This window comes from Rhineura floridana, chromosome 21 (assembly GCF_030035675.1).
Source record: "Rhineura floridana isolate rRhiFlo1 chromosome 21, rRhiFlo1.hap2, whole genome shotgun sequence".
Lineage (NCBI taxonomy): Eukaryota > Metazoa > Chordata > Lepidosauria > Squamata > Rhineuridae > Rhineura > Rhineura floridana.
In genome coordinates this window covers 19,420,097-19,432,136 of record NC_084500.1, presented here as the reverse complement: position 1 = coordinate 19,432,136, position 12,040 = coordinate 19,420,097, and the positions used below count along the sequence as shown (strand labels likewise).

Genomic DNA, 12,040 nt, shown 5'->3' with positions numbered 1-12,040 from the left:
TAAGGACTAGAAACTTACTTTCTATTATTTTTTTTAAAAGCGCAGAATCTCGGAATGCTGAATTCTGCAGCAGGCAGTAAGTTCTGCCCGCAACCAATGCAACTGCACAAGTCTGGAGTGTGCTCATGAATTTGGCCATGACCTTTCCGGGGGGGGGGGGGGGCTAATCTCTGAAACATGAGCATGCCGGAAAGATTTCTCACTGGGCCCCAGCCTTGACAGTGGGAGGCACACCACTATGGCACAGTCTCACAGCCCTGCACCTTGAGCACAAAGGCCCAGCGAGACGTCACCCCTCAGCTTGGTTAGCTGTGCTTGTTCAGAAGTTGCTGAATGCAACTTGATTATCTCTCCCTTTTACAGGCAGGACACAGGAAGGGAGGCCTGTCATAACACAAAGCCCCCCTCCCTCCACTTCAGATCCAAGGCAGCTTCCTCCTGGGGCCATACAGCTGAGATAAGATCAAGATCGCATTCTCCCCTCAGCTGAGAGGGAGCCAAGAGATTACCTATGACTGATTTGGTGCAGGGCCATTCAGAAGCTCTCTGGCAAGTGCAGCCGCTTCCATTTCTCTGTGCGTGATCCATGCCTGTAACTTTCTCAAGTGCAGCGTGTGGCAACTGTAGTCTTGCAGCGCACTGTCCTCAGCCGGTTGCTCCCAACAGTCCCAGTGGAGGGCCAGAGGAGGGCTGCAAGGCATTCAGCTCCCTAGCTAACTTTCAGATACCTGCCAAGCACAGCAGGAGCTCTTAAGATATGCCTTTTCCAATCAAAGGGCCTAATATTCCCCCCCCCGCCACCCTTTTCCACTCTCATGTTTATCTCTCTTTTTTTTTTACAATAATTTTTATTCAAATTTTCATAAAACATACAAAACAAAATCATAAAACATTCAAAGACAAAAAACAAAACAAAACAAAAATGATTAAACAAAAAAATAAAATGTTGACTTCCCATTTGTCACATATCAAATCAGTTGTAGGTCTACAATATATAACAATCCTGTCTCTTAAATTATATTATAAAATCACTTTCCTCCAGTAGTTATCTTAATTAATCATCAAATCTCATAAACATTACTTTATTCTTTCCACAAAAAGTCAAAGAGAGGTTTCAATTCTTTAAGAAATATATCTATCAATTTTTCTCCAAATAAACATGTCGATTAATCCATCTCGTTAATAATAATAATAATAATCTTATTGTCATAACCATAGTCCAAATAAACATATTGATTAATCCATCTCATCAAAATCTGTTAGGTCCAATAATTTCAATAGCCATTATTCCATTATCCATATTAATTCCATCTTCCATCTTCAATAGTCCTGTTAAGTCCAGTAATTTCAGTGTCCAATCTTCCATTATCAGTATTCCATAATAATCTTGCTGTCATAGCCATAGTCATATAATAAGAGTCTGATGGGAATTTCCTCTATCCCAAATATTTTCTTGCCATCAATTCTGAATAAGTTGCTGAAATATTGTTGTAAAGTCATATCTGTGTTCTTTTTTACAAAATGCACTGGCTCATCTCTTGAGAGTTTTTCCATTGTCACATGGCTGCAGTTAATTCCATAGATTTTCTCTATATCAAGCTCCATCACGTCATTCCAGTCCAGAAGATTATCCAAGCCATTGATAACTTTATCTCTAATATCTTCATTAATTTCTTCAGAGATAACGTTAAATTCCAAACAGTAGATTTTATTTCTAATATCCATAAACTCCAGATCTTTTTCCAATTCCACATTTGTTCCAATCTCCAGGGCTTGTATCTTCCCTTTATTTTTTCTTTTCTCATCTCTGATCTCATTCTCCTCTCTCACAGGATCCCCTATTTCTTTAAGCGCCTGCGTCATTTTGCTCAGTTCAATTTTCAGCTCCTTACTGCCCTGTCGCAGGGTTTGTTTCGTTATCTCAATCTCATCCATTATTTTCTGAAACATAATTACTTCCAGATTCTCAGCCACTTTCTTGATTGCCATTTTTAAAACCACGAAAACAAAACAAAACAAAAATAAAGAAGAACCACTTCTTATTTCAACAACAGTTGGGTTAATATTCCAGGCTTGATGACATCACAGTATAAACAGAGCAGCCTGCCTTATCTCTCTATGTTCAAGAACACAAAACAAATTTAGTTCCCAGCATCAAAACAGTTAGTGGCGTCGTGAAGAAGCAGATTCGTCAAAATAAAATAGACCAAAAAGAGAATAGTCCCAGACAATATAATGTTCCTCGGAATAGAAATCCCTCTTCTGTTTATATCTTTAGAATGCACTTCCAGGACAGCTTTTTGCAATAGAAACCGAGATAAGCTGTTAATTTCGTGAATAACAGAGAAGAGTTATAGCTCACCCAGAAGTTCTTTGAAGCTGATTCATTTGACAAATCTTTTTGCTGCAACAATTTAAACCAAGTAAAAAAAATAATAGAAAGAAGGGTGCTTGCCTGTTAGTCCGTTTTCTCTTTGAAGAAAAGATAAACGTATCGCATTAATCAGATAGAGCTTGTTCGGAAGTCCGTCCGGCATTGCTGGCTGGACCTTTTCTCATAAATTAATGAAATCCAGTCCTCCCAACAAAAACAGGCTTTTGAGGTTGATCTCTACATTTCTCCCTGCCCGGGAGAAATTTCATCAGTCAAAAAAAAAATGTTCTGACTGATTTATATCTGAATAAGCTTCTTTTGAGGCGGGAGCCTGTCTCAAAAGCAGGCACAAGCGAAGTCACCCTTCCCGGAAGTCCACTCTCATGTTTATCTCAAACCTGCACCATCTCTGTTTGAGGCTAATATTTCTGTGAATCAAATCTACCCAACGATTCAGATTTTGGAGTTAAGCGTGCACTTGCCATTTTGTTGTGCCTGCTTATTGCAGTCAGTGTTCAGATGAAAAAAGGAATGAAAGATCTTGTTTAACACTGCCCTGAAGAGCTGTTTAGAATAACACACCCTAAACAGGGAGCACCGCAGAGATGGAGGCGTATTCAATTATCCCAGAAGAGTCAGCCCAGAAGCACCCGTGGGAGAAAGAGGAGACACCTGGGTACTTTTAACAGGAGCCATGCAGCCTGAACGCCGCCACTGCCCTCTGCCATGGCAACACAAGGGGCTTGGAAGAACCAGTGACTTCACTGCAAGTCTCCTGTCTGTTCTCAGGGACTGAAGAACCCAGAAACCCAGACATGGAACTTTCTGAACACCTTGTGAGAGAAGATCAGAAACTCCACTGTGCCTCTGTAATTCAGAAGCAAATCACCTGCTTTGAGTACTGAAGGCCCCAGGTTCAATCCCCAACATCATCTCCAGATAGGGCTGAGAGAGACCCCCTGCCTGAGATCCTGGAGAGCTGCTGCCAGTCAGTGTGGACAATAGTGAGATGGATGGACTAATAGTCTAACCTAGCAGAAGGAAGCTTCCTATGTTATGGGGAGTCCCTTCGATAACCACCACTCTATAGATTTGCAGCTCCCTGTGGAGCTCTATAACCACCACTCTATAGATTTGCAGCTGCTAATGGACTGAGAAACTGCAGGGCCTTTTCCCAGTACCGCAAAAGTTCCACAGCCAAATGCAGTTCTGCAGGACGGAGCTTTGTCCCAATAGCAGCAATGGAAGAGGAAGGGGTCATGCAGAAGGAGAAAGTGGGCAAGATTCAGGGGAGTTGGCTTCACCTCCATCCCAGATCAGAAAATCCGGCTTGGGGAAAAAAGGAGGGTGGGGGTGTAGCTAATAGTGATGCCACTTTGGCGGGAGGGAGGAAGAGAAAAGACGGAGTGGCCTGCAATAAGGCCAGGAGGCAGCCACGCCCGCTGCTGTTTTTCCTCCTGCATGGTGCCTCACGGAGGTCCCTGCTGGCCGCGTAATCAGGTTTGCTCAGATGATGCAAAAGGACTCGCAGCCAGCAGGCTGATGTGGGGGCGGAATACGGGAGATGGCAAGGCAGGCAGCGTCCCGGCCTGGGGCTTTTGCTAATGCTCGCAGCCCTGTCTATAAGGCCAGGGCTCTTGCAAAGGAGCAAGGGGGAAAAAAAGCTCTTGGACCAAGGCACCCCCAAGGAGCAGATGACCCCTTTTTTTACTGTGCCATTTTGGAGCGCAGAAAGGGCATGGCAGGACTGAGGCAGAGAGAGACTGTCCCGCTCCCTCTCTTTTCTGCTCTTTGCGTAAAGCCAGTCTTAGGTCTCTAATGTAAAAAAAGGCCTCGCACAAGCATGGCACGGCCCACATCCACAAAAAGTCAACTAACTTGCTTCCTTCCCACGGTATTCTTGTAAATACGCTGGCAAGGGCCAGTGGCAGGTGCCTCGACGACTAAATCAAGGGCTGTCAACTACACTATTGACAGGAACAGACTAACACCAGCACAAAGCGATCGCTGCTTAAACGGTTGCGCTGGCTGCCCATAGGCAACTGGGCCAGGTTGAAAGTCCCTGTCTTAATTTACAACCGCCTGATCCCTTCTGTCCTGGCCCAGCCACTGGGCTCTTCGGGGGAGTCGTTGTTAGCAGTCCCCCACGGCTCCGATGCATCGCTCATGATAACTGGAAGCCCTGCATTCAGTGCTGTGGTCCCAAGCCTCTGGAACTCCCTCCCAAATGCAATTAGACAGGCAGTGCCCACCCTGTTGAACTTTGGGTGCACAACAAACACATACATGTTCAGGAAGAGTTCAGATTTATGTCTGATGATGTATTTTTATAGTCTGATTCTCTGTATGGGCTACTTTTATGAACACTGCTTCAAAACATTAATGATTAAGTGGCATTATATACAAAGGTTGCCTGATGTGAAACTCTCCCTGCAAGTGCCTCATGATAAACACCTTAACGAGCATCTATGTGGGTTGGCTTTAACGGGGGTGGGGGTGGGGGAGCAGCTGCTTTATACACAGAAGGGCCAATCCCCAAAGGCTCCTCCAAGAAAGACGGGGATAAGACTCCCTGCCGGAGAGCCGCTACCAGACACTGAGCTAGACGGATCAACGGCCTGAATCATACAAGGCAGCTTCCTATGGCCTTACGGTGAAATGCAGTTTTAAAAACTCTTCTCAGACAGGGTCACAGAACCCTAGGAAGCCGCCTTAAAGAGAGTCAGAGCACTGCTCCATCTAGCTCAGTAGTGTCTGCACTGACTGGTAGTGGCTCTCCAGGGTCTCAGGCAGTGAGTCTGACAATATGGTTTAGACCAGACTTAGTAGTTAACCAGCTCATACAAACTAGCCGTGGTGGTGAATCTGGGGCCAAGCAAGAAAGTAGGATCCTCTGCTTGTGATTTCCCAGAGGCGTGTGCTGTGCCTGGAGCCAAAATAGAACCCTTGGGCTGATCCAGCAAGCAAGGCACGTCTTCTCTTATCTTCTGGGTGAGAAATACTTCTCTAATTATCCACAGCCTGAAAAGCAAAGGGGAGCGGAAACAGAGCTGACGTCTTTTCTCAGCTATGAAGGCTGCCCAGAGGGCTCTCCCAACATAACTGCAAACAGTTACAAGGACAAGGCAAGGCAGCACATACGAGCAGACACACAAACAGAGGCTGCTCCTCCCTTCCTGCTGGCTAACCCTTCGGCAAAGGAATCCTAAGATTCCCAAAAAGATAGCAACTGTTGGACATGCCTCTCCAGAGACAGGCCATTACACAACCGCCTGTCCTTACAGGCTAATGGGAATCTCTGCTGCGCACAGAAGCTAAGCAGGCTGGGCCCATCACCTAATCTTGTTTAGACAGCTCAGTAAGACAAGGCAGTGCTCAGACTGCGTTCTCAGGGAAACGGCTAGCTGGCATGCCAACTTGAGGGCTAGCCAGGGCTTTTGGCAAACAGTCTTCTAAGTTGCCAGCAGAGATATTCTAAGACTAACAAAGCAAGCATAGCCAGCTGAATGGCTTCTGATGGGCTACGCCAAATGCAGCCTGCCAGCCAAGCTATCCTGGCCTGTCTGGAGCGTGAAATTCCCCGCAAGCTTCTGAAGACACTGCAGAACACACAGACACCAAGGAGAGCTGAACAATCCTCTGCAAGGCTTCCCACCACAGATGGACTGAGGATTAGGAAGAGGGTCTCAGTTGAAGCCCAATCCTGCCAGGATGTTGCCACAACTCCCAGTCTCAGGTGGGCAGAGTCCCTCTGCTTGTTTTTTCTTGGCAGATACAAGGTCCCAGGCTCTGGTCTCAAGGCACATGAGACCAGCTCCTTGCTGAAGCTAAGCAGGGTCAGGTCTGGTCAGTGCATAGATGAGAGACCACCTGGGAACCATATGTAAGGCGCCTTGGGTAAGTAATTTAACTACTTACCAAAGAGAGGTTTTGTTATTTACGCACATTTTAAAAAGTGTGTCAGTTATGTTCAAAAATGGTTTGAAGTGGGTTTCCAATCCTGTTTTGGAGGGGAACCACAACCCATACTCTGTGAACGCCGCAAAACCGAACGCCGGTAAGCGGGGCCCTACTGTACTTAAATTTCAGAACTGCCCCTCATCGCAGATACAAGTTCTGCATGCAAAAAATATACAGCTGTGCTCCTGAGCAACAGAAATCAGCCTTCACCAGCTCCAAATGTTTTGGACTAAAACTGCCATCAGCATGGCTGATTTATGCCGGGGCTGATGGGAGTTAATTTGATCAAGAGGAGGCGCTGGGGCCCTGGCTTGGCAGGAAGCCACAAACCTCTGATACACAAGATATGGAGAGGTAGGCTACTCAGCATTGATGAGAAATTCACTCTGCAAATGCCTGAGGCACACTGATGGCTTCACGTCCTCCGTATGTGTGAAAGCAGGTTCCGGGAAGAACTGGGGGTCAAATTAAGCTTTGTGCTGACAAGACTTCAGATCTCCCGATGCTCTGAAACACACCCCGCATCCATCTACCAACCCCGCAGGGCTAACAAAGAGCAATCAAACAGCAGACGGGAAACGCCACCCAGATAGACCTCAGACCCTCAATGAACCCTTCCCTCCCCACTTTATCCAGGGCAGGCTGGCAACAGCTTGTGAACATAGCCTGGCAGCCACAAGATTGAGGGTGATGGCGGTGGTGAGAGAAAAACTCAGGATTAATCACTCTAACCACTCCTCTTCAGGGCTGTAGCAATGCAGAAGTATACTGGCACATTGGTACAAATTAAAATGAGATGATTTGTTTGGCCCTGTGCTAGAAATCACCTTGTCAGGGCCCACCTCCTTGGTCAGTCCCAGGGGTCACTTCCTCCACCCCCAGTAGCACTCCCCTTTACCCACCGTTGGCCTTCCTTAGTCTCGCTTTCCTGCCCTGTGGAATTCCTGGCTCCACTCCCAGAAGCCCATCACCGGAGGTTTCTTGGCCTCTGGACCTTCCTTACCAACCCCCCCCTGCGGCTTCTGTCCCACCCCGTCTAAGGTAAAGCTTCCCACCAGCTCCCCCCTATATCCTGGTCTGCTGGCTTCCTTTCTCCCAGCCTCCTTCTCTTGCAATGTCTCCACACTCTTCCTGCCTTCTGTCTCTCAGTTTGGGGGTCTCCCCTCAAATGCAGTCAACTGCCTTTTTATTCTTCTGCCTGTATTACTGGAAGGAGGATCCTTCCCCTTCAGGCACGCTAATCAAGTCTGCTGGCGGCTACAGAGCCGGCTTCCGACACACCTGCTAGCCCATCTTGCATGGGCTGAAGCAGCCATGTAATTTTCTCAGGGCTTAAAGGAGCATCAACAATGACTGGGAGTGGGTTCGAGGGCGGTAACATACGCACCATATTGCATTGCCTGGCCCCTTTTAGTTCAAATTAGATCTCATTACCGCACCCACCACCACCACACGCGTGCCTTACACCGGGGTCAGACTAGTGGCCCATCTAGCACACCATCACCCAATCTGACCAATAGCAGCTGTCCAGGGCCTCAGGAAAAATTCTTCACCATCACCTGCTACCTGCATCTTTAATTGGAGGGCCCGGGGATTGAACCTGGGGCCTTCTGCATTCAAACCAGGTGCTCTGACCCTAAAAATGAATCAAGATGTTAGTCCTCATGGTTATTTAGCTCAGTACAGTATTGTCTACACTGACTGACCGATGGTCTTCAGGGTTTCAGCCCTACCAGGAGATGCTGGGGATTGTACCTGGAACCTTCTGCGTGCAAACCAGGTGCTCTGAGTTATGGCATCTTCCGTCTCACTCTCCACCCAGACACACAAAAGGGTTAAGAAGGACATACCGATACGGCACAGAATTAAATTGGTATTCATCCAGCCTAGATTTCCTACATTAAGCGGCTACTAGCGGAAAGATGAAGCTTTGTAGACATATGTGAAATGAGGGAAGGCTCTGAGTCATGAACTCATAAGAGTATGAAGAGCCTTCTGGATCAGGCTAATAGCCCAGCAAACCAACGAGGCAGGCTTTAGGCAAGCCGCTCTACTCTCAGCCCCCACATCTACGATATGGGGAGAATCACACTGCTCTACCTTACAGAGCTGTTGTAAGGATGATGATTATATACAAGATCCAGTTTGAATGCTTGGACTCCCATACCATACTTTATAGTCCTCCAGAGTCAAGGTACAGAAATGGGTGAGGGCATTCCCCACTTAAAAATTCGAAGTAGGGAAGGAAAAGCTATATAGTGCAGCGGCAGAGCATCTGCCGTGCAAGCAGTAGGTTCCAGGTTCAATCCCTGGCAGCATTTCTAGGGAAGCAACTGGAGAAGATCCACGCCAGGGACCTCAGAGAGGCGCTTCTCCTCCGTGTAGAGATGTGGGTCTGACACAGTAAACTGCAATTTCTTATGTTTCCTGGGAAGGGCTACAATTCAGTGGTGGAACACCTGCCTTGCACGTTCCAGGCAGCAGAGCAGTGGAAGACCCCAGAGAGCCACTGCCACAAGATGAAGTGGATCAATGGCTTGAGTCAGCAGACAGATCCTCACGTATTTGTAGCAGGGCTACCCTGCACAGCAATGATCCACAGACGATGTGGGAACCCAGCACCACATACACTGCCAATCATCAAGACACATTCAACAACACGTGGGCGCCCCCAACCCAGACCCGGGACCCTCGTCAAAAGAAGCAACACTGTCCTTTTTTGTCTGATCTTACATATTTTACTTCCCAGCCAAGCCATTGCCACTCAAGACTAACTCCTTACCAAACAGAAAGATAAACAGGAGGGTGTGGTGCGATTAGAACCGAATATGTCTTCACCATCATTGTTTTATCTACTGCAGTAGCTTTGGCTAGCTACACTGAAGGAGAGCAATAGAAAGGGAGAACAGAGAACAGACTCTCAAGGGAGGACAAGCGCACACACACCAGGCTCTAGCTTTTAAGGGCTGAATTTGCCTCCTCCAGTCATAATCACAGCAGTCCACAACATGCTGCTATCTCCTTTTTCACAAAAGGAACTTGTCAGGCTACAAATTACATAATGTGCCTTGGAAATGCACCCCCTGGAGCTCAGATATTTGGCTAAGGTTCTGAACAGTAAGGGTAGCTGCATTCTGAACCCGTTCAGAGGCACCCCCTCCTAGTACTGGCTCGGAGAGAAAAGGCTTCAGGACACACACAGTGTAGGTTAGATTTTTATATAACCCTTCCCCACTTAGCAAAAATAACATTTTCCCCCTCATGTGCTTCAGACAAAACAGCAGCACAATTTTCTTAAATTAATAATAATTAGTTTTAGGACTGTCTCTAGTTATGAATGTAAATTGCTTTAAACTGTTTTTAGTGTATCTTATATTGTTGCGACCCGCCCTGGGATCTACTGGTGAAAGGCACACAACAACAACAGCAGCAGCAGCAGCAGCAGCAGCAAGAGAGGTTCCAAGCCACTCCACATCCATGATTTCCTACACGCTTCTGTGTGTACACACCACCACTTGCGGGGAGCAACTCCTTATTTTGCCATTTGTGCTAGGAGGGCCAGGGGATGAATGCGTAACTGAATGCCAAACAGCCAGTGCTCAGCCCAAGGGCCAGTTCCCTTGGGTTAGATTGTCATTTTCCACAAACAAGAAGTTTACGGAGCCAAGCGCGGTACAAGGTTTGTTTGGGTTAATATTATTACTAACAGTAATTTCCAAGTCTCTAAAGGAGCACTTTAAAAAGAGACACAGAGGGAGGGGTGGGGAATGTGTGTGCATGTATAGTTTCCAGAAGGGTAGCTGTGCCAATTTGTTGCAGCAAAACCAACTAAGAGTCTGATGCCATAATAAAATCTGTCGGCCTTTAAGATGCCACAAACAAGGCTCTCTGTTTTTTGTTTTTACATGACATATAGGGACACTGTTGGCTGGGTGGTATATGAAAGCCAAAAACAGTATGCATAGATCTGTGTGCATATATGTTTGTGTGTGTGTGAGATCTCTGTATGTATGTGTGTGACATATAAGATATATATGTGTATAAAATATGTGACATCTGTGTGTGTCATGTTTCTCTGTCAATATCTGCGCATGTAACATATGTGTGTTTATATAAATGCCTTTAATAACGAAACAAATAAATGACAGAGAGGTATCTCTCTATGTGTGCAATATATATAAGGATGCATATGTACGTAAGAGAGAAATGTGTGTGGAGATGTGCGTTCAATACATAAGAGGAATCTCTGGGTGCGCACAATATATGTATGTATGTGTGCAAGAGAGATGTATCTACAATATATATGCATGTGTGAGACGTGTGTGTTCATTGTCTATGTAAGAGACCTCTGCGTGTGCAGTTTATATGTATGTAAACACATGTGTGAGAGAGGTCTCTGTGCAAGTCGTATGGATGTGTGCAAATAAGATAAATATCTGTAGGTGTGTAACCGCATACATACAGTCCATACACACAGGGCATCCCGCCCCGTCCTGATATTTTTGCAAGAGGGCAGCACAGAAATACTACTATGAATGAAGCAAAGCCAACACATTCACCCACTGAGTCCACAGAGAGGTCAGAGGAAGTGGCTGTAAAGTCCTCCCTTTTCAGGACTCAGTCAAACCAAGAAGGAAAAAAGACCCTTATAATGGGGGTGGGGGAGAAAAGAATACCCCTATAACGGGAGGAAGGAGGAAAGAAGCCCTATAACAGGGGAGAAAAAGAGACCTCCATGGGAGAGGAAAGAAGCCCTATAATAGGGGAGGGGGACAAAAGCAGCCCTATAATGAGTGAGGGGGAGAAAAATAGCCCTGTAACGGGGGAGCAAAAGAGACCCCCATGGGTGGGGAGAAAAACAGCCCTATAATGGGGGAAGGGGGAGAGAAAGAGTTTTATAATGGGGGAGCAAAAGAGTCCCCCATAGGGGAGGGAAAAAAGAGCCCTATAAAGGAGAGGAGGAGAAACAGCCCTACAACAGGGGAGGGTGAGAGGGAAAATGGAGAGGAAGCCCCCAGGCGCCTTCGCGGCGAAGCACGTTATCCAATAGGAAGGCGAAGAAGGCGAGAGGCAAACCGGGGGGATGCTCAGCCTGCGCCCGCGGTGCCCCCTTGAGGGAAGCGAGCCGCCCTCCTTACCTGAGACGACGAGCGCCTCGTTGGGCCCCACCGTGTGGCAGTTGCCCATGGCTCCTCCGCCAGCCAGGCCACGGCCCAGCCCCGCGCGCCGCTTGCCCCGCTTGCCCCTCGCGCGCTCCCCAGCGACAGCGGCGCTCGATCCGGATTAACGGGTCGGGCGCTTCGGCACCGCCCCAGCCCCGCCCGCCCCGCCCATAGGAAGCGCGTCAGAGCCGGGAAGGGGGAGCGTGAAAGGGGAGGGGAAAGAGTGTGGGCGGGGCGAAGGAAAGAGCGGGAAAAAAGGGAGGGTCGCCATCTTGGGCTGACGAGGGGCGGAAAAGGTGTGAGGGGAGGAAGGCAAAGCAAAGCGAAAAGGCCGCCCGTCCTCTTCAGCCCTTTGGGAACGCAGCTCGTGTGGCTGTGACCCTCAGGCCGTGAAGCCCTTGCGTAACATGGTTACTATTGTTACTGATAGCGGCCTGGTTAAGGCGTATCAGCAGCCTCTCTCGCTACTACGTAACATCTTTTAATACTGGGATACCTAATTCCTGTTGCAAAATGTTTGGCCTTCCCATTTGGCAAGAGGAAT

General features: G+C 47.5%; 1 protein-coding gene across 2 annotated transcripts in view; it reads right to left on the bottom strand.

The window, feature by feature from the left end:
- Positions 1-11,637, bottom strand: part of FLOT2 (flotillin 2) — a 35,768-nt gene extending 24,131 nt beyond the window's left edge. The window contains exon 1 of one of the 2 annotated variants that reach the window (XM_061604588.1): positions 11,473-11,637. In XM_061604588.1, coding sequence (XP_061460572.1) covers positions 11,473-11,521 — 49 coding nt within the window. In that variant the 5' untranslated portion in view covers positions 11,522-11,637. The remainder of the gene's footprint in view (positions 1-11,472) is intronic. The other variant, XM_061604587.1, reaches the window with a different exon arrangement.
- Positions 11,638-12,040: the final 403 nt, after the last annotated feature.